This window comes from Micromesistius poutassou (genome assembly GCF_964030765.1).
Source record: "Micromesistius poutassou genome assembly, chromosome: 10".
Lineage (NCBI taxonomy): Eukaryota > Metazoa > Chordata > Actinopteri > Gadiformes > Gadidae > Micromesistius > Micromesistius poutassou.
The window spans coordinates 13,076,787-13,104,772 of record NC_140280.1 but is presented as its reverse complement, the minus strand read 5'-3'; the positions used below and the strand labels follow the sequence as shown (position 1 = coordinate 13,104,772).

Below are 27,986 nucleotides of genomic sequence, written 5' to 3'. Positions count from 1 at the left end.
AGTCATAGGATTTAATGTGTCAATCTTATGATTTTTCTTCGGGCCTTAGAGTAAATGAATATAATAAAGGATGAATATATCTATATAACAGTGTATCGATCATTGATCGCAGTCAGTTGGTCTAAATTACGAGTTTATAGAAGGTACTCGAACGCACCATCCGGTTCCCACTGTCAGTTTCGGCGTCGTATCGCGATAAAGAACCTCGGAGGTAACGCAAGTAACATGGCGGAAGGTTTGAGAGATTTTTGACTATTTTACAGTACACTCGCTTTTATTTGGGGATGGGTCATGGTCTGTTGGTTTTTGAACTATGGGGGGCCAGTGAGTTAAGTTGACAACCTGTATTAACGAAGCTATAAAATCCGATGTGCGCCGTCACTTCTCTGGTCTTCATCTTGCTAGCTAGCCGACGTTAGCGGGCGTTCATTTAGCTATCTATCGAGTTGTATTTGTCGCGATCTTGCAAGACAGGGGTGGTGATTTTAAAGCTGCCTTCAACAGTTGAATATATGTGGAAACGACTATCTACCTTGAATACAATTGAAGTCTGTGCGGTTTCACACGCTGTTTATAGGCAACAGTATTCGTGCCTTTGCCTGTCACTCCTTCATGTCTATTCTTGCAAAACGGTATATTATTAACCATTCTTAGAAATATGCTCTGCAGGTGAACAAGTCTATTAGGAAAAATAGTTGGTGATGTCGGTCTAGACAGGTTAGAAAAGGACGTTTTTACCATTGTAGACAGTAGTGGAAAGGCAATGTTAGCCTAAATTTGATTGATTCACCAGAGAAGATGTGTATGTTGACTCTGAAATAGACTAGAAAAGACCGCTTCGCTGTTGCGCCGTCAATGTTGAACTTGTAGTGATGATGATATGCTTACAGGACACACCAGTTGATGCAATACAACCTTGCGAAATAACAATTTTCGATTGATGTGTAAACAGATTAGACTCTGCATCTATATACACATGTCGAAACTTGATTATATATCTTGAGAAAGCCTATTCATCTCATTAGATCTGTGTTTTACAATTGTATCTATTATTAAAATAAAATCATACCCTTACGGCACGTGCTGTGTATGCCGTATGCAACATTAAGATTTTATTGGACATTTAATGTTTATTCTTTGCAACTCTGCATGGAGCTGATATGAGTGTTGAGAGCCCCCCTCCCACATACACGGACAATCTCTGTTCCTCATGACCAGAAACTTTGCTAGTAACGTTTTTTTACAAGGGAGGGCAAAATAATGTGCTTCCTCAGCACTCCGACTTCACTAAAACTTTACTGGGGAAAGGGAAGGAAACGGGCCTCAGTGGAAATATGTGCAATCCTAGCCGACACTCCTAAATGCGCAAGATCTGCATAACGGGAATTGTGATTCCTGCTCAATTTGTATGCCATGCCAAGCGTTGTTGAAACAATCCAATGAGATGTTAGGCTGTAGTTTGTCGTAGGCTTAACATTTGCAACCGACCATCACGAACCGACACTTGGAAGTTTTATGTGTTTGAACACAGCGACTGTAAACCTATTACTGCGACTCAATATGGCTTTATAAAAGATAACTGATATTTATCAGTTGTATTTTTTCAGTAAACACAAACAGTTTAGTGCTATTTTGAATTCAAAAAGCACTCATGAATCTCCTCTTCCTGTATCTTCTATCCAATATTCCTCCTCCTCCTTTCTTTCATCCACATTATCCTCTGTCTTCTCCTTCTCCTCCTCCTCCTTCTTCTCTTGCTCCTCCTCTTTTGTTTCATCCTCATCCATGTTCTCCTCGTCTCCTCCTCTCCTTCTCTACACCTGGGCCCGGACAGAGGAGGTGGCCAAGCTGAAGAAGCACCTGGCTCTGCTCCGGCAGGAGTATGTGAAGATGCAGCAGAAGCTGGCCGACACGGAGCGGCGGTACGCCATGCTGGCAGCCCAGGCGACCAGCCAGGGCGCCACCAGCCCCAACGCCCCAGCTTCCGGTGACACCTTCATCAGCCGTCTCCTGGAGATAGTGTGTGAGCTGTACCAGCAGGAGCAGTACAGGTGAGCAGAAGAGCTTGGTGAATATGGGGTGGTTGGAAGGGTGGTAGGTAGGCATTCCACTCCCTGCTAAAGTGTGGTAATTGAATAACTGGTAGTGGATTCACTTGGTTTGTTTCAATGTTTGTTGTAGACATTGGTTGGTTTATTTTCGCCCTACAAACTCCAGCAAACTTTTTTTTAAATGTACATGAAAATTCAAATTGATTGTTTCCTTTCATTTCCGTTGTATTTTTCGTCTCGGTGTTGAAGGATTTTGTTGTTGATTCTGCAGTGATCTGAAGGTGAAAATCGGAGGAGAGGGACTCAATGCACATAAGTTTGTGTTGGCTGCTCGCAGTGATGTGTGGAGTCTGGCCAACCTAGCCTCCACATCCGAACTGGACCTATCTGGTGAGAAGACCCACATGACACACCGTTAACACCACACCTATCCAGGATCACAACCAGTCTGCAATTACAATTCTCTCATATTTCCTAATGAACCACCCATTTGTGTGGCAAATTCACCCCAACCTCTAAAAACTCAATGGCTGTGTAGATACCAAGCCTGAGGTCGCCATGGCGATGTTGCGCTGGGCCTACACGGATCAGCTGGAGCTCAGTGAGGAAGACGTCTTCCTGGTGGACTTGATGAAGCTCGCCAACCGCTTCCAGCTGCATCTTCTGCGAGAGAGGTGAGCTTCAGAGCCCCCGACCCCTCTGAGATGTCTGCCCCCTGCAGCTTTTGCTCCGTAGGGCTGCATCCTATCATTATGTGTATGTTTTTTTATCAATGTATTTATACATTTTCTATCTAGTCTGTTAATGTAAAATAATAAGAAAAAAATATAGCCTATATATCTTTTTTTTTCTAATAAACTGAAATGGACAAACGTACCGATAGTGGAAGATGTTTGATATAGTGACCAGATAAACCACGAAGCCATGAATATATTGTCATAAATCAATTTTCAATTGATTTAATGTTCAATGTGAAACCAGGGAATTCTGCTGAAGCAGACCACCTGTCCTGTCACTCGGCAGCAAATGAATAACCAGAGCAAACCATTTCAAAGAGACAGCCCGACGATGCTGGGGTCAATGTACGCCAGCGCGGTGTTTAGATGCATCCATAAATCAATACAAGCCCGGTTTTGATGACTAATGTTGCCATCTGCCATCTATTCCATCTATTCACCATCTATTCCTGTCTGAATAGATGAATTTTTTTAAGTGGCACTCTCTGCTGTGACAGTGTTACGCAATGCTCAAAACAAAACCCCTCTTTTGTTTTCAAGTTTCTAATTTCTCGTTGTGTTCTTTTGGGTAGGTGTGAAAAAGGAGTGATGTCATCTGTGAATGTGAGGAACTGTATTCGCTTCTACCAAACAGCGGAGGAGCTTGATGCCACCACGCTGATGAACTACTGCGGGGAGATCATAGCCAGCCACTGGGTGAGCGATGCTGCATGTCAAGGCTGTCTGTGTGAATCATCTCGTAAACTCTGCCCGGGGTGGTCAAGGTCACGTTTATGAGCCAAGGGGGTGGGCTATCCACCACTGTCTTTACGCACCGTTTTTTATGATCATGAGATGCGGTTTATAGCCCTGCAATCCATAGCGGCACACTCTTTCTATCAAAATGTGTCGTAATAGCCTTTTCTGATCAAGAGGAAACCAAGATGGTGTCTTGGTTCGGTGGTCGACGGAGTGAGCGCTCCCATCAGGCACACTTTGTTTTTTAAAGAAAGCGCTATTCTGTTTCCAGGATGACTTGAGGAAAGAGGACTTCAGCACCATGAGCGCCCAGCTGCTCTTCAAGATGATCAAATCCAAAACGGAGTTCCCTCTCCACAAAGCCATCAAAGTGGAGCGCGAGGACGTGGTCTTCCTTTACCTGATAGAGATGGACTCGCAGGTCAGCACCACCCTCCTGCGCCCCTGCTGTGGTATCACCTTCCCAATCGAGTTCTATTCATTGACTCCCTCTTCATCTGCATCCACGTTCAGCTGCCCGGGAAGCTGAATGAGCTGGACAACAATGGCGACCTGGCGCTGGACTTGGCGCTCTCTCGCAAGCTGGAGAGCATTGCCACCACGCTGGTCAACAACAAAGCAGACGTGGACATGGTGGACCAGAGTGGCTGGAGTCTTCTGCATAAAGCCATCCAGAGAGGTAGGGGGCAGGAATGTGGTTTGGGGTCTTTTACCATGTGTGCAGGAGGTCAGAGGTCAAGTTTAAATAGTCGATAAGTTCAGCTTGTTTTTTTTTGTTGTAATTATCCACCATTTATCCAGAACGTTGAATTACTATCAGGATGAGCTGCTTATGGACCACAACACGGCATTAGCCTACCAGCTGGCCAGCTTTGAATGACTAAAAGAACGACTCCTACTCTCCCCACCCAACCTAGGCGACGAGTTCGCCTCCACCTTCCTGATCCGCCACTCGGCCCAGGTGAACGCGGCCACGGTGGGGGCGGTGGAGACTCCCCTCCACCTGGTGTGCTCCTTCAGCCCCAAGAAGCACTGTGACGAGGTGATGAGCGGCATGGCCCGCATCGCCGAGGCCCTACTCAAGACCGGTGCCAACCCCAACATGCAGAACAGCAAAGGCAGGTGTGTTGCCGTAACCTCTTTCAAACCCCCTCCTCACGTCTACCTTTTAAAACCATTGCATGTTTTAAAATATCGCAATTTGGTCTGTGGTAAAAACGGGATTAAGACTATTTTTGGTTGTTTGCTAGTTCCATGCTGTGTTATTGTTTGCTTCTTTCTTTAGAAGTAGTGTCTTTATTCTAGATTAGTTTCTCCTATTTACTCTATTTCCTAGCTTGTCGTCTCTAGAAGTTCAGATATAAGCAGCTGGTTATACAAAGTGAATAGTATGAGGGACGGTAGTAGCTCAGGAGATGGAGCGGGTTGGCTGGTAACCGCAAGGTTGCTGGTTCGATCCCTGGCTCCTCCTAGCTGAGTGTCGAGGTGTCCCTGAGCAAGGCACCTAACCCTAACTGCTCCCTACGAGCTGGCTGTCGCCTTGCATGGCTGACGCTGCCGTTGGTGTGTGAATGTGTGCATGAATGGGTGAATTTTAGGTAGTATTGTAAAGCACTTTGGGTGGCCACTGGTTACAAAAAAGTGCTGTATAATGTCCATTTACCATTTAACAGGGAGTGAGGGTTTGCAATGTATTGTCATTGTTTCCATACACCTCTCACTACTGATTTAGATTACCAATGAACAAAGATGACTTTCTCCCTTCCACCTCCACAGAACCCCTCTGCATGAGGCCGTGGCTTCCGGAAACGAGCCGGTCTTCAGCCAGCTACTGCAGTGCAAACAGTGAGTCCCTCCACATGCCCCCGTGTGTTCTGTTTGTCCATCTGAATCGTTATGTAGGGTTTGAACGAGACTGATAGCGGTTCAGATTACGCAGTCTAATTCCCTGTAAAGTTAATCACCATAATCACGTAGCCCTTAATCACCATTACAGTCTCAAATGGCTTAACAGGCCAATTATTTCTGACACCCCCCTGACCCAAGAAAGAAAGAACTCCCTTAATCAGCAAGGAAGAAAGTGCAGTGGGTGCCATAATTGACATACATACATACATACATACATACATACATACATACATACATACATACATACATACATACATACATACATACATACATACATACATACATACATACATACATATATATATACTGGCAAAACATTCCGTTTGTTGGCACTATTTTTTTGGTCAGTCTTTCTCACCCTCTGACTTCTGGCACGCTTCCCCCAGCTCCAGAGAATGAACTCTCTCAGACGGCGCTAAGCCGCCCGTGGTCACAAGCGTTTGTTCCTCTCCCTTAATCTCCGCCAGGCTGGACCTGGAGCTGAAGGACCACGAGGGCAGCACGGCGCTGTGGCTGGCGCTGCAGTACATCACGCTGACCTCCGACGACTCCGTCAACCCCTTTGAGGACAGTGCCCCGGTGGTCAACGGCACCACCTTCGACGAGAGCAGCCTGGCCGCGCAGCTCATCCAGAGGGGCAGCAACCCCAATGCCCCTGACCTGGGCACAGGTACCACACTAGCGATACGGTACCACACGAGTACCAGCACTAGCCTCGTCTCATTGACTCACCTTTAGACTTTGGATGTCTTCGCTTGGCTGCTACTATTATGGTGCATACATTTGAATGCATTAAAGCTGTAGTAGGTAGGATTTTGGATTTATTTGGCTATATATGAAGAAAGAGACCTGGCTTTGTTCAACTCATTCTCACCTTATGCAAGTTTGCATGGGGGGGGGGGGGGGGGGGGCAGATTTATTTAAAATCTCGCTTTTCAATCACGTTTACCGATGCATTTCAACAGCACAACACAGGGTACAAATGACCTCAGATTTATTTGAAATGTCCTTGATCATTTACTTACACTAGTATACAGCAGCCTGCTAGCCGAACCAGTTTGTGCCCAGGGCAGCTCATTACTGCTTATTGTTAATTCATTGGGTTTTTCCCAGCATCCTTGCCCTGCAGACGGTTCGTATTTTAAAACATTCATGTTGCCTTCCTCTCCCCTTCCACTAGGCAACTGTCTGATGCAGAGGGCAGCCAAGGCGGGCAGTGAAGCGGCCGCACTCTTCCTGGCCACCCACGGTGCGATGGTCAACCACGTCAACAAGCTGGTGAGCAGTGATGACGTGTTGCATCCCACCCAGTCCCCACAGAGGTCATGATGCAGCCGGGACGCCTCACTACCAGTTCACATTGTGTTTCAATGTGGTGTCTCTTGAGTACTGCTAGTACTATACCTCTGTGTTGTGCTATGGCCCACAGATGGTTATTTCTTTAATCAGTTCATCATTTTTAGTACCAGTCTGCATCCATATTTGACTATGTATACAGTTGCTGCAGTCAAACAGTTTGGCTTTAAAGTTTCCTATACAACATGCATCCATGTTCAACACCCTTACATTATTTTAATTGTCGCTTCTACCCGTCCTCTCTCTCTCGTCCCCGTCAGGGCGAGACCCCCCTGCACACGGCCTGTCTGTGTGGTCTGGCCGGCCTGACTGCGGAGCTGCTCCAGCAGGGGGCCAACCCCAACCTGCAGACCCTCAAGCCTCTGGCCGAGGACCCCCCGGCCCTGACCCTGCAGAGCCCCCTGCACATGGCCATCGCCAACAACCACCCGGACGTGGTCTCCGTCATCCTCGAGCAGAAAGGTCAGCGCCCCCAGGGGGTCAAACGACGGAAGGGCACGACTTTGAAAAGTCTATTTATTTTTTATTTATAATAGTGTATAATGTGCTTAAAGGTGGATGTACGTTGCAACACTGAGTCGTGTGCAGTGTTTGGATTGCGGCTTGTGTGTTAATTGTCTTGTCTCCTGTCGACGGCTCCGTTGCAGCCAACGCCCTTCATGCCACCAACAACCTCCAGATCATTCCGGACTTCAGCCTCAAGGACTCCATGGACCAAACGGTGCTGGGTTTAGCCCTCTGGACAGGTACCCTTCCCCACTAATCCATAACCTCACCACTGCGCAGCATCAGGGTCACGCAGATTCAACCATGCCAGGATGCACTGCCGGCCGGTCTCGTGTGTAACGTGCGCGTTCTGTGTCTCAGGCATGCACAACATCGCCGCCCAGCTGCTGGGCTCTGGGGCCTCCATCAATGACACCATGAGCAGCGGGCTGACCCTGCTGCACATGGCAATCCAGAGGCAGGACAGCAAGAGCGCCCTGTTCCTATTGGAGCACCAGGCAGACATCAACGTCAGGTATGACTGGTGGGCCGTATGGTCCAGGCTAAGAGTATTCACACCCCAATGGCCCAATGCCTGAGGTGTCTCACCTCTACCTGCTCATTGATGTCATGCTTTATAAAAGAGGTCCCGGTCAAAAGTGAAGCTTTGGATTAAATAATAGTAATTACTTAATAGTAAATATGAAAAAAAATAAAGTGCAGTAAAAGGAAGTAGTAATTGGTGTATTTTTCCATGGTTGCCAACAATAATTGTTTGACATTTGTTGAAGTTTAGTTAGGAGCATAGTATATCAATAAATCATATGGTTGGTCCATTTTGAGGAATGTCCTCTGGCATGGTTCTTTATCTGTGGTCTGCAGCTGGCATCATCTTTTATGCACTGATGAGTGCGCTCTCTGTCTTGTTAATATTCACTTGAAACCGGTCCCTCTAGGCAATTGATTCCTCACATGCATCTTTTTCCAAAGTGCCTACCACTCTCTCTTTCAGGACACAGGAAGGTCAGACGGCCCTGCAGCTGGCCATCAGTAACCAGCTCCCCCTGGTAGTGGACGCCATCTGCACACGTGGAGCCGACATGTCGGTGGTGGATGAGAAGGGGAACCCGCCCCTTTGGCTCGCCTTAGAGAACGGCTTAGAGGACATTGCCTCGACGTTGGTAAGTCCTGGGCCTCTCTCTGTCTGTCTGTCTGTCTGTCTGTCTGTCGGTCTATCTCTGTCTCTCTCCCTGTCTGTCTCTGTCTCTCTCTTGGTCTCTCTCTCTCTCTCTGTCTCTGTCTCTGTCTCTGTCTCTCTCTGTCTCTGTATTTCTGTGTGTCACTGGATGTTGGTTGTTGATGGTGTAGAAGCACACAACAGATGTCGATGTATACCTATTCATGCATTCAACATTCTGCTCTCTAGTAGCATGCGAGAGAGAGAGTTGTTGAGTTTTACCCTTCCCCAGAATGCTATGTCATTACGTCAAAGGAGGGCAGTAATAGTTTCACTGCAACATGCTTAATTTCCTCTCAGCTGGTCAGCAGACTAAAGAACAGGTCTCCATGTCCTCCAACTGTTCAGCAGACTAAAGAACAGAGATGGTCCATGTCCTAAATAGAATATGACCTGGAGAAAGAATTATTGATTGTCTTAATTGTTATTCCCCAAAGACAAGTTTAGGGTTAAGTTTAGGGTGCAGTCTGCCTACACATGGGCAGTCTAAGATACCCCCACTTTGCCACGTGTTTTGGATCTATCTTAACTGGCTTATTGGATAAGGCAGTAGTGGTCACATGGTGTTTGTACAGAACAGTGTGGCTCATTTTAAGTTGTCTAATGTTGTATTGAAAATACCCTCTACATAGTCACTATCTCTGAGATGTGAAAATCCTGCACTTATGCCACTAAATTCTGAAACAATTTATCCATTTGTTTTGCTATGACCCTGGACAGCACTTGCATTTTTGTTGTAGTTACTCCAATTCTGATTGTATACTTGTTCTCAGCCTCCTCTAGTAAGTTGCTTTGGTTGTAAGTGTCTACCAGGTGACTAATTTGTAACGGCTAGCTACTACCTTGAAAGCGAATGGTTATCTCAGCGGTTGAGGATCTATGAGACTAAGGTTGTAAGCTGAGACGTTTGTCTTTGTTCACCAGGTGCGACATGGCTGTGACGCCACCTGCTGGAGCGCGGGCCCCAGTGGCTGCCAGCAGACCCTCCTCCACAGGGCGATAGACGAGAACAACGAGGTGTCCGCCTGCTTCCTCATACGCAGGTCTGTACACGCACGCACACGCACACACACGCACACACACACTGTTTGTTTGTGTCCAAGGGATTAGGGTCTAGAATCTCTGTGTTTAACCGAGTCATCCACATATATACAATGTACAAATGAGAAAATTGTGTGTGAATTGGGGATGGGGGAAAATACCGATTCACATAAGCATTGAGATTCTCATCGCTTTTCAATAACTACATAATCGTATTATACATACAGACAGTACTTTTCTCTGCTTTCATGGCATCATTTGCCATACAGACGTTCTTGGCGCACGGCGGGCTTGAGTTGATCCTGAAATTACATCAGGAAATGGTTTTGATTTGATTTTGAATGGACTAGAGACGCCCAAGAATCTAAATCGAATCGCAAGTTACCGCAATATTCCCACTGTGTGTGTGTGTGTGTGTGTGTGTGTGTGTGTGTGTGTGTGTGTGTGTGTGTGTGTGTGTGTGTGTGTGTGTGTGTGTGTGTGTGTGTGTGTGTGTGTGTGTGTGTGTGTGTGTGTGTGTGTGTGTGTCAGCGGCTGTGACGTGAACAGCCCCAGGCGGCCGGGCCCTAACGGCGAGGGGGACGAGGAGGCCAGGGATGGCCAGACGCCCCTCCACCTGGCGGGCTGCTGGGGCCTGGAGGAGACGGTGCAGTGCCTGCTGGAGTTCGGCGCCAACGTCAACACACAGGTCCAGCAACACTGTTCTTTCTTTTGTGTTTCCCACAGACGGCCGGAGGTTTAGTCGGGCGTCTTCTGTCCCTTTTGTTTATGTTGTGGGTTAGGGGGTAGCAGAGGGCTGCCAGATAAGTTACTCATAATTGACACGGGGGCCTACCGAACATAGTAATTACCGGCATCTTAACTGTGGACACAGCTCTGGCTGCTGTTTAAGTATTTTAATTGATCCCCCTGACAATTATCCCCGCAGGACGCAGAGGGCCGTGCGCCGATCCATGTTGCCATTAGCAACCAGCACAGCGTCATCATCCAGCTGCTAATCTCGCATCCAGACATCCGCCTCAACACCCGCGACCGGCAGGGCATGACGCCGTTCGCCTGCGCCATGACCCACAAGAACAACAAGGCCGCCGAGGCCATCCTCAAGAGAGAGCCCGGCGCTGCGGAGCAGGTGGAGCACTGACTCTCTCACTGACTGACTGACTGACTGACTGACTCACTGACTCACTCATTGACTCAGTCACTGACTGACTCACTCGCTCACTCATTGACTCAGTCACTGACTGACTCACTCGCTCACTCACTGACTCAATAACTCACTGACTCAATCACTCACTGACTCATTGACTCACTCACTCACTCACTACCCCAAAACAAAGTGAGTTAGATAGGCCTAATCCACCAAAATCTAACAGACAAATGCCCGTGAAGCGGGTCTGAAAGTTACGATTGGCCCAGATCATTAAAATGGCCTTTAATGACACTGAAGCAGCTCAGACAAATTTTGGACACTGCTCCTTTCCTTCCACTCGACCGCTCACGGCTACCGCCCGTCTCTTGAGTATAGTTAATGAGCAAAAGGGAAGGAGGATGTCAGAAAAAGTTATTTATTTCTCTCTATTAGACCCACGACCCGTTTATTAAAACTAACCAACCCGATCGATCACCCGTTTCCTGTCCTCTTGTCCAGGTTGACAACAAAGGGCGCAACTTCCTCCATGTGGCGGTGCAGAGCTCAGACATCGAGAGCGTGCTGTTCCTCATCAGCGTCCAGGCCAACGTCAACTCCCGCGTGCAGGACTCCGCCAAGCAGACGCCCCTTCACCTGGCCGTCCAGGCCGGGTCGGAGATCATCGTCCGCAACCTGGTAATACAGCTTTTACATTGGATAATCAGGGATGCACAATATAGGACAATAAGTAGCTGACAAATTAATAACATGGCATCAGTACAAGTCCGTAGAAGAAGTATGCCTGATAGTTATGCATTCATTATGTGGCATGTTGCAGTAAAACTATTACTGCCCTCCTTTGACGTAATGACATAGCATTCTGGGGAAGGGTAAAACAATTGATTAATATATAGTTGTGGCTATGGCAGTAGCTACAACAGTGGGAAATGTCCTACATGAATGTAATATGTCTGTAACTGCACCTAGCATTTAAAATGTTATGGGTAAACTTAACTGATAGAAAGACACCTGGCAATGGAATCTGAAATACTGTGCGTCTTTATAGATAGTCCTTTTATTTGATATGCTCTATGGCTGGTTGATATCTGGCTATGCCTTTGTTCTGAAACAAACTTCATTGATGATTTTGTGCACCTGCTGTAGTTGCTGGCTGGGGCCAAGGTGAACGAGCTGACCAAACACAGACAGACGGCTCTGCACCTCGCAGCCCAGCAGGACCTGGCTACCATCTGCTCCGTGCTGCTGGAGAACGGAGTGGATTTCGCTGCAGCTGACGAGAACGGCAGTAACGGTAACCATCCTCCTCTGTGTATTGAATTAGATTATGCGTGGGTGATTGAATAATCAATATGTTTATATTCCTTAAGAGCTACAAGCAATCTTAAGTGCGCCCGACATTTCAATCTATCGTTCACTTTCTTGTTTTGTATATAATTTATGCAACGGTTTTGTTGTTATTACATTTTTCTATGTTCTATTATTTTTTGAATAAGTAGATGCCTTTTTTAAAGGTAGAGTATTGTTGAGATTAGTGTAATTTGCCAATGTTGTGTGGAGGACATTGTTTGTGTGTGCGCATGGTGTCTGACCAATGCTCTGTTGTCCTGCAGCTTTGCACCTAGCTGTGATGCAGGCTCGGCTGAACAACGTCAGAGTGCTTCTCACAGAGTCCAATGTTGATGCAGAAGCCTTCAACCTCAGGTACGCCTAGGTCTTGGTTACACTTTTCGTTTCAATGTAACTTCTGGTTGTGCCCGCAGGATCGGATCTCGTCACATTGGGATCTTTTAATGCAACCTGGTATTAACATTCCAAAGTGGTGTGGCCCGTATTGTGAACACATCTTACCGTAGTGTGGACACAACATGGGTTAACAGTTACCTGGCTGCGTAATAAAACCATGGCCTATGCCCTAAAATCCTGCCCTAAAATCCCTGCATAAAATAAATAGGCTTTTGTGTAGTGTAACCGAGGCCCTAGTGTCTTCAATCTTGGGTCCACCTCACATCATTAGTTCCCTTCAAAGGATGTAACTACACAGATAGAGATTTAGCTGCACTGAATACAGCAGGAAAGCACTGCAACGCATAGTGAACACAGCTGGAAAGATCATTGGTGCCCCACCCCATTGGTGAAAGACGTACATCACCTGAAAAGCAACCATGGTTGTGTGCGAAGCCGGCCACCCCTCAGTCTGTTCAGCCTCCTGCCCTCTGGGAGAAGGTATCGGAGCCCCTCCTACCCGCTCCACCAGACTCACAAACAGCTTCATCCACCAGGCTGTCAGGAAGCTCCATTATCTCCCCTCTATCCCCTCAGCCACATCCACCAGGCTGTGAGGAAGCTGAATCCCCCCCTCCTTTCTGCCCCCCCCACCACAAAACAGACTGAAATTGCTGCTATTTTACAGACTGTTCTCTTTGCACTATTACCATTACTGTTACAAATATATCTTACTGAACTTTTGCTGCCATTACTGACGTTTTTGCACTACCACAACTCAACTTAACATAAACTTATGCTGCTACTCTTATATTTTATTGTCTATCTTTTTTATGTTAGTAAATGTCTTAATCTGTTGTGCATGTGCACTTTATCTGTTCACCGTGGGATAGTGAGAAACGCCTTCTCGATTGCTTTGTATGTCTACATGTGAAGTAATTGATAATAATAAAGCTGACTTTGACTTTATCCTGACTGTCTGCTGTCTCTGCCCTCTCCACAGAGGTCAGTCGCCGATGCACGTCCTGGGGCATTATGGGAAGGAGAACGCTGCGGCCATTTTTGAGTTGTTCCTGGAGTGCATGGCCGAGTATCCCCTGGACAAACCGGACAACGAGGGCAACACGGGTAGGGAAACCCCTTTCTGGAGGTCTGCCCCCCCCGTTTCCACGTGAGTTGTGTTTGGTCTTCTCTCTGTGGCGGACTGAACACCTCCCTGTCCTCCTCCAGTTCTGCTGCTGGCCTACATGAAGGGAAACGCTAACCTGTGCCGCGCGATAGTGCGGGCCGGCGCGCGCCTGGGCGTCAACAACAACCAGGGAGTCAACATCTTCAACTACCAAGTGGCCACCAAACAGCTCCTCTTCCGCCTACTAGGTTAAACCACTTTTTTTTAAAACTTTGAATAAAGGGTGAAATGTGAATGTGAGGAAATAATCCCTGGTTTTCTGCTTGTTGGTCTAGATATGCTGACCAAAGAGCCACCGTGGTGCGATGGATCGAACTGCTACGAGTGCGCTAACAAGTTTGGCGTCACCACACGTAAACATCACTGGTCAGTCGTGTAACATACCGTTCTTTCACTGTTTAACGCAGCGGTCGGCTGTTTTATACTCTGCTGCCGTATGTCAAACTGACCCACCGTCTCACTCTTTTCTGCATCTCTCTACCCCTCTCTCTGTCCCTGTCATTTGTTCTCTCCGCCTCTTGTTCTCACTTTCTCTCTCTCCCTCCACCTCGGCCTCTCTCGTTCACTCCCTCCACCTCTCGATCTACCTTGCTCTCTCCAGCCGCCACTGTGGGCGCCTGCTCTGCCACAAGTGCTCGATCAAGGAGATCCCCATCATCAAGTTTGATCTCAACAAGCCCGTGAGAGTGTGTGACATTTGCTTTGATGTCATGACATTGGGAGGGGTGTCCTAGAGTGCACTTGGCTCTGGCTAACCCCCCCTCCCACCCTCCCACCCGAGGCTCAGAGGTGAACTTGGCAAGGGGCCAGTATAGCAAGGACTACAGTAGTGGGAGGACCCCTTCATATCCGTGGACCACCGCCTGCACACTATTATACTCTTCTAGAAATGATCAATGTTCCGGAGGGACTCCCCTAAGTAGAAGTTGAAACAAACGTTGTCTTTTTTTGTGTGTATGTGGGAGCGGTTGTAACGTGTGTCTGTGTATGTGTGTGTGTGATCCAATGCGAGAGTATGAGAAGCTTGTTGCCAGTTTTGGCAACGGGTTGAACAAGTATGTGTGGGATGGGACAGGTTTTATGATTGTTTTTTGTTGGGCTAAACATCTCAAGTGCTTTTTCTTTTTTATGGATGAAACGATTATGAACGTGTAGGCGGACCATCACATCCGCCTACAGAGAAGTATGCCCTCTTTTCTGTTGAGTCATCACTTTGGAGGAAACCGACTGCCCATGGATACGACCATATATAAACATTTCATAGACGGCAGGGTTCAGCTTTGAATTAAAATCCCCTTGAGATTCCTCCTCAGGGCCCTTAGCATTTATTAAGTATCCACTCATAAGCCTTCATCTATACGGCCATCGTCATTTCCTCAAGCCGGTGTTGTCTGAACAGATGAGAAAGTAAATGCACAGTATGTGAGCAATGTAGAAGCTGCTCTGCGAAAAACAAATGTTCTCAGATATGGTTCAACTCCGCCTTGAACCATAGTTTATAATATTGTTTTGGAAAAAAACAACAATGTATGGCACTACAGTGGCAGAGACAAACGCTTGCTAGAACAAATTGTCGGTTTGCACATAAACTGCAACCATACTGTCAGAAACCCTATTCCAATTTGATCAAATGGTTAATCTTCAGACGTTTTTAAATAATGGGTTTCCGGTTTGTTTGTAACAGTCCAGTAAGGAAATCTAAATATAATCCAAATTAAATCTCAAAGACCGATTATGCCTTTAGCATGTCATTATTTTTAGCCTTCAAATCTTGTCATAATCATCATAATATATACATATAAATATATATGTGCTTTGCTCACTAAAGGATTACATTCCATTTTTATCGGCCTCTTATGAGGTTTGTGTTGTGATTGGTCAACACAAGCCCCTGATTGGCCGAGTCCAGTCGTCTTGATCACGTTTTAATGCTTCTTGATTGCTTGGCCTAACAGGTGCACTTTATCAAGAGGACATTTTGGATCACTAAGGAGATTAAGTGGCTGAGGGGTGGCTGGGAGACGGGCCGCTTTAGGTATTGTTAAATTGTACAGATAAATGTGATATTTTTGACCACTACAACTGTTTTGTACCTAATGCAGTTTGTGCTTGTCATTGTGACAAACTTAAAAAAAAAGAGAAAATTCTTGGCCTCTGTTAATCTTTTATGCACATTGTTTAATCTTTTATGCACAGTATTGTATCTGTATGCTCAGATATCTAGCCTGTTCCTCCCTGTGTATCCTTTTAGAGAACGGGAGGACAGATTTACATAAAGGTCATCAGAACAAGAATGTGCTCTCGTGTTTCTTTCATTACCATTTTGACATTTTGTGATGGGTTTAATGAAGCAAACCGTTAGAAACTCCTGGGTTGTGGTGTGGGCTTAAACAGCAGAAAATGTTCTGAGCCATTCCTGAACAATGCTTTTGGAGTAATACCAAGAGTAAAATATTTCAGATAATAAATAAATCTTACAAAATGTGAAAAAATAAGTTGCAGTAAAGCATATTTAATGTTCCTCAAAATCGTACTTTCAACTATATTACTTCATTATTTGTAGCTCTATCGGAAGATATTTTACTGTGATAAATGATTTTATGCATTAGACCTCAAAACATCAGTAGTGAAAAATCACAGGCTACCTTGACTGTACACTGTAAAGGACTAATATAAAAAATAATTAGCTATGGAATGAATTAACTGAAATATAAACTTAAACAAATATATACATACAGCCTACATATGCTGACCTACTTATCTCTAAAGTTAAACCATTGGCTAGACCTCCATTGTACAAGAGTCACTGTCTGGGTGGCAGCCCTGGTAGTCCTGCATGTTGGGGCTCCCGGATGAGGGGTCTTCCACGCAGACACATCGGGAGCGGCTGGAACCAGGAGAGAAGAGCTTCCTGGGAACCCCTGCCCACGGTCTTTCCACTCCGCCGCTGAAGAAAAATAAACGGCTTAAGTTTAAACAATGGCGCCATCTTGTGGACAGCATCAACCACAAAAAAAGGTTTCATAAAAACTCTGCCTCTTCTATCCTGTTTGGCAACGCTATTATGCTACACATTACAGTGTAGGGGGCCTCTCGTAATTTCACCCAAGTTGGCTGAATAGCACTAAAGCCATACCTTTTGGTTGAGCACCACACTCTTCCTCCCAAGGTGGGGCTCCACTCTGAGTTACAGGAAGGGAACTTCTGGCTCTCTGCCTGCAACTGAGACTTCAGCCTCTGACCCTCGAAAAGTAATTCCTCCAACTTCATCAAGGCCTCTGTGGGCTGCCCTTTCTCTGTGTAAAATCGGCCAACCAGTCGGCCTAGAAACAAAACCAAGGGTAATAGTGAACGTAGGTATTTGGTGTACACACCCCATGTATCATTCAGTAATACAGAGCTGCCAACTCTCACGGTTGTTTACTCTCACGGCCTGTTTACACACGCACACACGCCACACATCCAATTTCTCACGGCAAAAAAGCCGAGACGTGTTCGTTCCTAACCCCCCGACTAATCCCGTACATCCCAATTACACCCGCGTTTACAAGATTCTACAGAATCTCACTCCGGCCAAAACCCAAAAGTTGGCAGCCCTGGTAATATAATGTCAATTACCGCACCTATAGATGTGTAGTCCTTCTGATAAAAGGCCAGCCAGTCATACAGAGCGACCACCTGCGAGGGAGACAGGGTGGACACATCATCTATAAGGCCGCTTTCAGTGAAATCCCCGCTGATGAAGGCCAGCGAGGCATCCTTACCTACAAAAACAAACACAAAAGGCAGTTAGTTGCAACATTGTGTAATAGTTAAATTAAAATTGTCATAACTCCAAAATAAAATCTTTCCATGGATGTTGGAGGAGAGTGGATCAACCAGAAAGAGGTTATTCTGGTTTCATCAACAAACAACAGATGTGAATTTATACTAGGCCTATGTAGTATAGTAGGCCTAATCCATATTCTGTACTATTATATTACGATTAAAATAGGCCTACATGTGCATGAATGTAGTGGAATATCAGTTGCATTGTCAAACAATAATAGTATTACAGTATAAATAATAGATTGATTAATGGTGAATATAAATAGATAGATACCGTACCCAATATGAAAGCGCCAGATCGCGGTGTAAAATGGGAAAGACACTAACTGTAACGTATGAGGCAGCTATGAATAGTACCACCAAAACCAGGGTCACTAACATAACGTAATGTAGGATATAAAGCAGATGTTATCCTTTGTAAAAGATGGTAAATATAAATCGCATAGCCTACCTGCCATTCCATGATAACCGCCATTAACCCCATAGTGCCTGTCTCCTTTCTGGACATCAAACACCTGGCCGATTATCGCCAGGTAAAGACCCTTACTGCCCCTTGCACCATCGTACAATGATAATTCATCTCTATTTAAAAGCCGCATATGGGGCTCTTGGGTCCATTCATTTGTACGTTTCGTGGACCAGTCGCTAGGTATAATTAACACAGCCACTAACACCGATGCTACCGCGAAAAATACATCGCCGTGCATTCTTATGTCCATCAACATGGTTTGAATAAAGTCATACCCGACCGTCCATATAAGTTATCTACTGTTAAATTGCAATCATAACAAGTGCATTTCCGTTCACGTAGTCGCCTAGGCGCATGCGTGTCACGTCGGCTTGTGGCAGGTTGGTTTGCAACTGACGTCTCGTCTTGTCCACTACGTACTGTACGTCAATGCGGTAGTAATGAAGAGCAGAGCATAGGTTAGAGAGGTCTAGCCTAGCAAAGCGCATTCAACACGGACATCAGATTGTAAGAAAGGATCATTTGGGCGCCATAGGCCGCTAACAAAACCATGGGAAACGCAGAAAGCGGCTGTGCAGGGGCCAGCGGGGACGAGGAAGATGTCGAAGCCGAAAGCCCAGGGTTCGCGGAAGACAGCCCGGCCTCTGCGGCTACTGGTGTCGGGGCTGGGACTGCTGGAGGCTCCGGTTCCGGGAAAAGCGGTAGACCGACGAACAACAACCCGCCGTCCACGAACGGACCGCCGACTCCCGGAGTCCTGTTGGAACAAGTTAAATTGAGAGAAGCGGCGGCCCGGATCAGTGACTCAGGACTCGCTATTCCAGAGTCGGTTCTGGCCGGGAATGAAATAGCTTTAATGCGATGGCTGGAGGACCGATTGAGCCGAGGAGAAGAGTCAGTAAATGTGGAACAGTTTTGTGAGATGTTAGAGATCAGGAATGCACCTCGAGATGAGTGTGAGGAGGTAATGTATTTACGGTATACCAGACACAGCCCCACTTTACGGCAGTCCAATCTATTTGACAACACTCCTATTGACAACACAACTCACTATTTAAATGAATTCGCATTTTTTTAAAATCTAACATCGGATTTGTTTAACGGTGATTACTGAACCCAAATACTCCCCAGTTCAATTGGTCCATGTGTGCTTCCCCTTTGCAGTGGGACACACAAAGCTTTCAATTGTTGACGTTCTCTTTGCAAGCCATGGAAGTTGACATTCAGGCTGCAGCTCTGCCTTTATAGTAAAGCTATTTGCTTTGTTGGTAGTTCAACATTGGACAACAAATCTACAGATGAATAGGTCAAATCATGAATGGGCTGTACGAGAAGCTTTGTTTGGGACTTTGAATGCCTTGCATACAATGGCTAATCACTCACGTTAATAATATTTAAAACAACAAATGTGATGATATAATCACAAGATCTTTACCAGAGATTTATAGTTAAGATATGTCACAAACGTATAACAAAACATATTTATTACTGCTCTCAGTCTACAGAGGTGTGTGTGTGTGTGTGTGTGTGTGTGTGTGTGTGTGTGTGTGTGTGTGTGTGTGTGTGTGTGTGTGTGTGTGTGTGTGTGTGTGTGTTCAGGCCTTTGGTCAGTTTGATACAGAGGGGGATGGGGTGGTGGACGTGGAGAGTATGCTGTCTGCTCTGAAGAACTCAAACGGAGCCAATCTACAGGGAGAGCTAAGTCACGTCATAAGGCATCTGCAGGCGTGCTCCCTAACCCCAGGTATGTCACAGGATTGGTTTATCACGGGATCAGGGGTCAACACGATGCCACAATCAATCAACACCACCTTATGGTTGGGTAATAAAAGACTGAGAGAATAGGATTTGTGGGAATCCATTTCACAGATTTTCCATTGCATTGTTTCAGGTTTCGTGGACATATTCTCCAAGTATAAAGATGAGTTGGGGGCGCATGCTTCCAAAATCCTCAAGTTCCTGCACAGGAACCGTATTCCCAGCAGTGCCATCCCGTTCCCACTGTTGGAGGGCTACAACAGCATCTGCACCATGAGGTCCACCTTGGTCCAGAACTTCCTGGAATTCCTCCTGCAGAAAGAGAAAGGTGACCAGCAGACTGAGCTGACAGCTTTCATAGCCACCTTGAATTATGAGCCTAATGAGTATAAGCAGACATGATTGGCATTATAGACGTTAATAATCAGACAGCTGAATGTTGAATCTCATTGTATCATCTGGCTCTGCACAACATTGCCACCAAATCCCTTTGGGTCAGTTGTGTTGACATTGGTCAGTGTTGACTTTCTGTCTCTTTTTCCAGATCTTGACATCCAGTACAGAGCGGAGCTGATCCGGGACCCTGAGGTGGACAAGGTCAAGGTGGTCACGCAGTGCTTCAGCTTCATCGAGGCCTCGTCCAACGCCACGGACATCCACAGGATGACGGACGGCGAGACGGGCTCCTTCTGGCAGTCGGACGGCAGCGCACGCTCTCACTGGATCAGGTGAGAGGGTCGACGGTGTTCATCCTTTAGCCAGTGAGGTTCTATCAGAAGCAACTTACCAGTGAGGCTTAGTTATGGTTCCACGTCGACTCAACGCAAGTGAGTTTACGGAGCCGTTACGTCCTTGCGGACCCTCCTTGCGTCCACCCCAAGGGCCTGACGTGTGGCTCCCAAAAATTGTTACCTTGCGTCGAGGCGACGCAGCAGCAAAGGGCTGTGATTGGTCCGCTCACTAAAACCCAACGCAGAACCAAAACAGGTTCACGACTGCGTCGACGCATCTGCATGGTCATTGCGTAGTGTTGACGTGGAACCATAACTGAGCCTTATGGCTCCAAACAATCAAGCATGCAGGTCACTCGATGTTGGCGTAGCTTCCACACGATTGGTCGGAGTTCAGAGACGCTATAGAAAGACAGAGTTAGTAGATGTGAATGTTATGATACCTCAGACGTGACCGTTACATGCCATGAGGTACAGAGCTTGTACGTACAGCTCAACAGCTGCTTCCAGGTATCTTTTGAACCTTTTTTCACCTGTTCACTTTATGCACCTCATATTTTGCTTGATTGATAGATTTTCTTTTATACTTACCAACTACCTTTGCTATGCTATATATATATATATATATATATATATATATATATATATATATAACAATCAAAGACCCTTTGAGAACAGTGTCTGCAGCTCCTCCTCTAAAGCTGCCCTCGCTAACCCCTCCAGGTTGAAGATGAAGCCGGACGTGGTGCTGAGACGCCTGGCCATCGCCGTGGCGTCCAACGACCACAGCTACATGCCTCAGCTGGTGTCGGTGGCCGTGGGCAAGAACCGCCGCTCGCTCCAGGAGATCCGGGACATCCGCATCCCCAGCAACGTAACGGGCTACGTGGCGCTGCTGGAGAACGCCAACATCACGCACCCCTGTGAGTCCATCTCAAATCATTCAGGGAACTCATTTGGTTTCAAAGCAACGGATGGTCAGTTCAGTTACAGGTTGTTACGGAGCAGGTAGGGGTAGCCACCTTTGGTCAATGAGGCCTGGGTTTAATGATACAGATTGGGCTTGTGACATTGGGGCTTGAACCCAGTGCCCTATGGTCTGGGAGTGGAACACCCCTAGCCACTACACTGTTTAGCCATTGCATTGTGTGTGGGCTGTGTCATCACTGAGCCACCCTGCTTGGTTTCCTCATTACAGGGTTGTCGTAAAAAAAAAATCATACTTTGGTTCTGCAAAGTTGGTACAAAGAGGATCTGTGCATGCGATACGTCATCCCGCTGTGTTTAAAACATTTCCATTTGACTCCTGCGTCCCTGCAGACATTCAAATCAACATCAAGCGTTGCCTTAGCGACGGATGCGACACGCGGATCCACGGGCTGAAGACGCTGGGCTACCAGATCACCAAGAGCAAAGAGGTGTCGGTCTCGGACGCGTCGGCTATCTGGTACCTGTCCCTCCTAACCTCCCTGGTCACCGCCTCCATGGAAACTAACCCGGTTCTGGCCCAGACTGTTCTCCAGAGTACACAGTGAGAGACACTCCCTAAGCCCCTTTCTTTGCTTTTAAAATGACACGATTAATATCATCATCAACCAGAGTTATTCTCTCGTGATCTAAGGACTTTTGGTTGATTTGATTGATTGTTTCTTTCACTAATTTGGTGACCCAAGAGATGTTGGATAATGGGACATCTATGTGACACAGCAGGCAGAAACCTGCACCGTTCTCTGTCACTAAGCTCTGTTTTGTGTGTACTTCTGTCTCTATTCCTACCTGTAGAAAAGCCTTAAGGCACATGCCCCCTCTGTCCCTGACCCCCTCGTCCACAGAGTTCCCAAAGTTCTTCTCGGCCAACATCCTGGAGGAGGTGGACGGCTTCCTGCTCAGGATAGCAGAGTAAGGAGATGTCTGCTTTGACAGCGGCGGGGCGACTCGCGCCATCTTTACCTGTCATCGTTGTCGTGCTAAATATGACCCCTTGACCCGTCCCTGTATGCTAGCATAACATCGTAACAGCATAAACATTTTGAAATGATTGATCAAGTGGATAATGAGGAACAACCCTCAGTATTGTCACCTCATTTCTAGAACTATATGTGTAAAAAAAGTAACTGTGGGTTGGGGGTGAAGGAAATGTAGTTTTCCCGCTCAAACACGTGTAGCTGTGACCAGCGTGCCACTAAGCCGCCTCTCTGCCGCCCACACCAGCTGCTGCGTGAGCCCAGAGGCGGAGCTCACCCTGCTGGCCTTCGCCCTGGCCAGGGGCAGCGTGGCCAAGGTGCTCCAGGCCCTGTCGGGCATCAGCGAGCACCTGGAGACGGAGTACCGCGCCTCCACCCTCATCTCTTCCATGGCCTCCGTCAGGATGAGGCTGCTCTACCGCAATGGTAAACGCCGGCACCTAAGCACGCGAGACCAGAGACAGATGGGGAGAAAGAGAGACATGGGGACAGAGAGGAAGGGGGAGAGAAAGAGAGACATGGGGACAGAGGGAGGTGAAAGAGACAGAGGGGTGGAGACTTAAGAGAGAGAGAGCGAGAGAGGGGGGACATTGGGTAAAGTCGGAGAGCCCGAAAGAGAGGGCAAGCATAAAATATTTCTTAAGGGAAAATCCCTGTGTCTGCTCCCAGGAAAACCCCTCCAGCTGCACCTGCAGGCCTGCGACGTGAAGAGTAAAGAGGAGAAGTCGGGGCCAGAGAATATGCTGGCGGAGCCCACCACCGGAGATGGTAATCCCTACAGATAGACCAGTGCTCTCATTGTCCCTGACTTGGCTTGGATTACTACTACTGTTGGGCCATATTATTATAGCTATTTATCAATGAAACATCATCACCCATTTCAGATTTAGTTTCCCAGCTCTACGCTTTTTCATTGATTCATTTTATGATTTTATTCGATATTGGACCTTGGGTATCCCTTAGCCCGTGTACTCTTGTGTTTTGTCTTGATTGTCTATTTACTATTTGATCATGAGGCAGACGATTTTATCCAAAGTGACTTGCAGTGAAATGAGTCTCTAGGATGCTATGCGACCATAGCACCCCAATAGCCATCACTTTGTAGTGTCTTCCACAGGGTTCCTGACGGAAAGTGGCAAGAAACGAGCCAGCATCATCCTGTCCACGGAGGACCAGAGCAACTTCCAGGTCACCCAGATGAAGGTCAAAGTGAGTCCTTGCAATTGAAGCCGAATTGTGATCGCAAATGTGCTACACCTGTGGCAGAGACGTACCGTCCCAGGCCCTTCCACCCCTCCACATATTCCCCTTCCATGGAGTCAGCCTTTGTGTGTTTATGTATTTGAAAGGTCCGGAAGGGTGCCACTGGAGCAAAGTGTGGCCTGGTGTTTGCCTACAAGGAGGTGGACCCCTTCGATGCGGAGAAGCACTTTGACAGGTTCAAAAAGTATGACTCGTGGGACTACGACGACTACAAGGATTTTGTTCAAGACAAGTAAGGATCTGGCTGTGTTTTAGTGGTAGTTGTTGTTGTTGTTGTCAATGTGGTGTCTAGTATTCTTTGTTGCATTTCCGATAACTAGCTCTGGACCAAGTCCCATCAACCATTTCTTGGTAGTGTAGCATTACAGATCGTTCCAAAAGTTATTTTGGTGTATTTCTTCCCTTGGTAATTATGTGTGACTGTGGATGTGTTTTAGATATTTCAACACCAAACACATTTATAGATGGGGAAAGGTCAAATGAATCATGGAAAAGGAACTCCTCCACTCCATACTCCATAGCGTGTAAAAAGATTTTAGTTTCTCTTAATCTCTAGTCTCTTTATCTTTTGACAGGAATGTAAACCGAAAAAAAGAAATTAGTCAAACTAGAAAATCCTGACAGCAGCAAGTTCCTTGGAAGGTTTTATCTTGCCTTAAGGAAGTGAAACACTAAACCAAGGCCTATCTCAATTGTTGTTAAAGTAATTGCTTTTACTGAATGAATACAATAGTTACTAGCAATTATTTGCCCTTGTTTTAACCTCGGCCTCGTTGAGCAAAGTAAATGGTAGGTTGCAGGTTTTTTTAAAATTTAGATTCATGTTCCATATGGAGTGCAGTGTGAGTTTACTGAGTTGATTGCGGGCGTGTGCACTATAATATGTCCTATAATATTCCTGACGTCTGGAAGTAAAGCTTACAGAAGGGTATCCCAGAATCGCTGACACACTTGGGGTAATGTACGCTCGCCGTAATATCGCATGCAAGCTGGCTGACGGCCACCGGTCCCGTCTGACCCCGCAGTGTGAAGCTTCCGGCGCAGTCAGAGGACGAGCCCATTGGCTGGTTCGAGCTGGAGGAAGACTGGAACGACGTGGAGATCAAACTGCAGCAGTGTCGCGTCGCAAAGGTACGCACACGCGTACACACACCTTACTGATTCCACATTCATGTCTTCCGGTCTTTGCCCAGAGCTCAGAACTGGAATGGTTTTATTGGCTTTTATATCAAGACAAAAAAGGGATTTGCATGCACTCGTGGCACCGCATGACCTCTTATTTCCTTACCTTCCCTGTTGTCGCCCTGCCTGACTGTGTTCATTACCTGAATTACCTGAATTGCCCGTATCAAATGTATTTAGCATATCAATTTACAATTTCCCCGTTGTTCGCTTTTCTTTAGTCAATACACGGCGCTAATGTCGCCATGGTGATGTCATTATTTTTAATCCACCATCACCAAGCCAAGCCCCCCCCCCCCACATCCGTCCTCACAGTTCCTGATGGTGAAGTTCCTGTGCACGCGGCAGACCTCGGCCGAGCGGCTGGGGGTCCAGTCGCTGGGTTTCCACGGTTACCTTGTCCTGGGAGCGGAGAGGCTGGGGGACGCGGAGGAGCTCCTCCCTGAGGGAGGCGAGGGGCCGGAGGAGCTGGCCACCACGGGACAGATGCTGCTCAACAAGACCCTGTTCTTCATCCAGCAGCTGACCAGAGACATGGTGGGAGCCCCGCCCCCGGCTCAGGGGCTACGGCGGCAGATTGCATACGCAGACTTAGCCCATCGATCATGTTAAGGGCTTTAGATTTGTATACCAGCCCCCCCTCACCTTAAGCACTCTCAAGGGGAAGAGGGACGACGGAGTAATCTTAGGAGACGGTTAGGAGTGCAATATAAACAAAGCGGTAAAACAAAGCAGAAACCAGGGTTATGGAAGATTTCCTTATTGGATGATAACATCCTGACTTTGGGACATTTTTCAAAATGTTCGAGTACTTTTACTTTGGTGCTGTCTGCAGTGCCATACCCCTCTGTTAAATAGATTTTCCTTCCTGCTCATACTTGGCACTCCTACTCTTGACAGCATTCCTCTGTCTGTCTGTCTGTCTGTGTTACACTGTAGGATGTCTCCCAGTTCAAGCAGAAGTTCCTCCTGGACTTCATTGGCCTCAGCCTCACCCTGTTCTGGAGCCTCTACAGTAAACTCATGCAAATGTAAGTTGACGAAAATACCCATTAGTCCTAGGCTCCCGTCCCGGGTCGCCTAGGCTGCTAGACTGAATCACGCCCGGCCCTGTGGCGGACACACGTCCATGTGAATAGATCCTCTGATCGCTGGTGTGCTCTGTGTCCGTCTCAGCGAGGGAGAGGAGGTGCTGAAGAGCAGAGTGCTGCTGCTCCAGCTGCTCCAGAACTGCTTCCCCATGCTGCAGAGAGGAGCGTCCGAGGGCCACTGCCCTGATGAGGGAGGGGGCCCCGAGGAGGAGGAAGATGAGGATGAGGAGAGGGCAGCCGAAGCGGGCTGCTCGTCTTCCTCTGGAGCCAATGCGGACCCCCCTCATGGAGCCGTGTTGGAGCTCTACACCCACCTCTGCCAGGGTGAGTAAGAGCTCCTACTGACCTCCATGACTCACACAGGGCGTTGTATGAGTCACACACACACACACACACACACACACACACACACACACACACACACACACACACACACACACACACACACACACACACACACACACACACACACACACACACACACACACACACACCCCATCTGTGATATACAAACAAAGGTTCTCTAGTCTACATAAACCAATGGAGTAAGTACAGGAGTAGTTTATTAAAACGTTTAGTTTGATGCAAGGTTTTTTTAAATATATATGCGATTGCATACAAAAGAAAATAATTCAATAGCTTGTTCCATAGCCTGTTCATTCTACACCTCTTTTTGAATGGAAGTGTGGCGAACATGACTTGTAAATAACTCATTTGAATACGACTACAAGTATGATAGACTGATAAAGATAGATATGACGGTGCAAGTCCTCTTTTGAGCGGTTGCATAAGAAGCCAGGTGAATGCTGTTTAGAGTCCGCGGTAGGTGTGTGTGTGTGTGTGTGCGCACGTATGTGTGTGCTTTTGAGACTGAATGTGTGTGTGTGTGTTTGTGTCAGTCGTGGACAGGCCTGAGACGGAAGCTCTGGTGGAGAAAGCCCTGCGGCGGGAGGCGGTCAAGGCCCTGCTCAGCGGAGCGGCCATCTTCTTCCCAGACAAACACAGCAGGAGGGACAAGCTGTTCCACATGATGGTGAGACACGCCCACCTGTTCAATGTTGTTGTTGTTGTTGTTGTTGTTGTTGTTGTTGGTGTACTCACGGAATGGCTGACTTTGTCTCAGAAGAACATCACAGAGGAGGATCAGCCGGAGTCTGTGAAGGTGACCTTCGAGTCTCTTTGTAATTATTTCAGGTGAGCACTCACTCACTCACTCACTCACTCACTCACTCACTGGCTCATACACGTTCACCCACATGAGCACAGAAACGCAGATGCAAGCTCAGACCCACGCACAGGCACAGCCATCCAAACCACTCACTCTCATCCAAACCACACACACACACACACACACACACACACACACACACACACACACACACACACACACACACACACGTGTCTTGGTACACACACTCAGTCAGATGACAGGCGGTTTGAGTCACATGTCTCCTGCTCCTCCTCACCCCCCAGCGACCAGGATCCCAGCGGTCTGCTGCTTCTCCCTCCCAAGGAGGTGTCCACGGACTTCAACATCAGCCCCATCCTGTCTGTCATGGAGACCCTGCTGCTGGTCGCCACCAGGGAGGTGAGGGACGGACACACGCACGCACGCATGCCCGCCCGCACACACACACACACACAGGCATCACATGACATCACATGGTAGAACACATTTAACAAGCAGATCTAAGTAATGTTTAGCAACTCTGAAATGTATGCCTCTGTGTTCTTTCTCAATGCTGCTTTATATCTGGGTTTTGGGGAGTTTCCGCTTGCCCTTTAAGAAGGCTTAGGGCTAGGGGGCAACGTTAAACGCAGCCATTGAGACTTTAACTGTGATAAAGAGCCACACAAATATAACTTGACACACCACGACACATTAGCTGTGTTTGAAATCGTTCCCTATTCCCTCACTCACTATTCCCTATATAGTGTTTATGATATAGTGAACTATATAGGGAATGAACAAACGAGAATTCGGACACTACGCTGAACATTTCTGAACGTCATTTGCGTCAGTAAATGCGCCCACATTGCATTGTGGTATTCGGGAGTATCGTGTAGGTCACTCAAATGTTGGGT

At 47.1% G+C, this 27,986-nt stretch overlaps 3 protein-coding genes across 5 annotated transcripts in view; 2 read left to right on the top strand and 1 right to left on the bottom strand.

Moving 5' to 3' along the window:
- Positions 1-178: 178 nt before the first annotated feature.
- ankfy1 (ankyrin repeat and FYVE domain containing 1) lies at positions 179-16,002 on the top strand. Its single transcript, XM_084474690.1, has 25 exons — positions 179-235; positions 1,835-2,051; positions 2,323-2,441; positions 2,590-2,725; positions 3,361-3,484; positions 3,798-3,947; positions 4,040-4,205; positions 4,444-4,648; positions 5,303-5,371; positions 5,902-6,104; positions 6,615-6,712; positions 7,051-7,252; positions 7,438-7,536; positions 7,658-7,811; positions 8,289-8,457; positions 9,438-9,556; positions 10,086-10,242; positions 10,483-10,683; positions 11,203-11,379; positions 11,848-11,995; positions 12,315-12,405; positions 13,430-13,554; positions 13,657-13,803; positions 13,891-13,981; positions 14,217-16,002. The coding sequence occupies exons 1-25, from the start codon at positions 226-228 to the stop codon at positions 14,347-14,349; spliced, it is 3,510 nt and encodes a 1,169-aa protein (XP_084330816.1). The 5' UTR covers positions 179-225; the 3' UTR covers positions 14,350-16,002.
- A 105-nt stretch (positions 16,003-16,107) lies between these two features.
- Positions 16,108-18,198, bottom strand: cyb5d2 (cytochrome b5 domain containing 2). The gene is made up of 4 exons (XM_084474431.1): positions 17,895-18,198; positions 17,239-17,379; positions 16,752-16,938; positions 16,108-16,562 (listed from the first exon to the last, which is right to left on the bottom strand). The coding sequence occupies exons 1-4, from the start codon at positions 18,166-18,168 to the stop codon at positions 16,397-16,399; spliced, it is 768 nt and encodes a 255-aa protein (XP_084330557.1). The 5' UTR covers positions 18,169-18,198; the 3' UTR covers positions 16,108-16,396.
- Positions 18,199-18,366: 168 nt separating this feature from the next.
- The window catches only part of zzef1 (zinc finger, ZZ-type with EF hand domain 1), a 36,708-nt gene continuing 27,088 nt past the window's right edge, over positions 18,367-27,986 (top strand). Inside the window, exons 1-18 of one of the 3 annotated variants that reach the window (XM_084473791.1) lie at positions 18,367-18,876; positions 19,512-19,656; positions 19,804-19,998; positions 20,215-20,398; positions 21,125-21,324; positions 21,722-21,932; positions 22,184-22,300; positions 22,613-22,791; positions 23,035-23,133; positions 23,483-23,574; positions 23,715-23,860; positions 24,654-24,759; positions 25,126-25,347; positions 25,750-25,841; positions 25,987-26,225; positions 26,801-26,934; positions 27,025-27,095; positions 27,375-27,489. In XM_084473791.1, the coding sequence (XP_084329917.1) occupies positions 18,463-18,876; positions 19,512-19,656; positions 19,804-19,998; positions 20,215-20,398; positions 21,125-21,324; positions 21,722-21,932; positions 22,184-22,300; positions 22,613-22,791; positions 23,035-23,133; positions 23,483-23,574; positions 23,715-23,860; positions 24,654-24,759; positions 25,126-25,347; positions 25,750-25,841; positions 25,987-26,225; positions 26,801-26,934; positions 27,025-27,095; positions 27,375-27,489 (2,961 nt within the window). In that variant the 5' untranslated portion in view covers positions 18,367-18,462. Of the gene's footprint in view, positions 18,877-19,511; positions 19,657-19,803; positions 19,999-20,214; positions 20,399-21,124; positions 21,325-21,721; positions 21,933-22,183; positions 22,301-22,612; positions 22,792-23,034; positions 23,134-23,470; positions 23,575-23,714; positions 23,861-24,653; positions 24,760-25,125; positions 25,348-25,749; positions 25,842-25,986; positions 26,226-26,800; positions 26,935-27,024; positions 27,096-27,374; positions 27,490-27,986 lie in introns of all 3 variants that reach the window. The other 2 variants (XM_084473790.1, XM_084473789.1) reach the window with 2 other exon arrangements.

What these genes read in the sequence shown, in the direction of transcription:
- ankfy1 (XM_084474690.1), top strand. An exon ending in TGATAGAGATGGACTCGCAG is followed by an intron (nt 3,948 to 4,039) that starts GTCAGCACCACC and finishes ATCCACGTTCAG; the next exon opens with CTGCCCGGGAAGCTGAATGA. An exon ending in GCATAAAGCCATCCAGAGAG is followed by an intron (nt 4,206 to 4,443) that starts GTAGGGGGCAGG and finishes CACCCAACCTAG; the next exon opens with GCGACGAGTTCGCCTCCACC.
- cyb5d2 (XM_084474431.1), bottom strand. Translation starts at nt 18,168, where the DNA reads ATGTTGATGGACATAAGAATGCACGGCGATGTATTTTTCGCGGTAGCA. An exon ending in CGGTTATCATGGAATGGCAG is followed by an intron (nt 17,380 to 17,894) that starts GTAGGCTATGCG and finishes TTGTTTTTGTAG; the next exon opens with GTAAGGATGCCTCGCTGGCC. An exon ending in GAAGGACTACACATCTATAG is followed by an intron (nt 16,939 to 17,238) that starts GTGCGGTAATTG and finishes TTTTGTTTCTAG; the next exon opens with GCCGACTGGTTGGCCGATTT.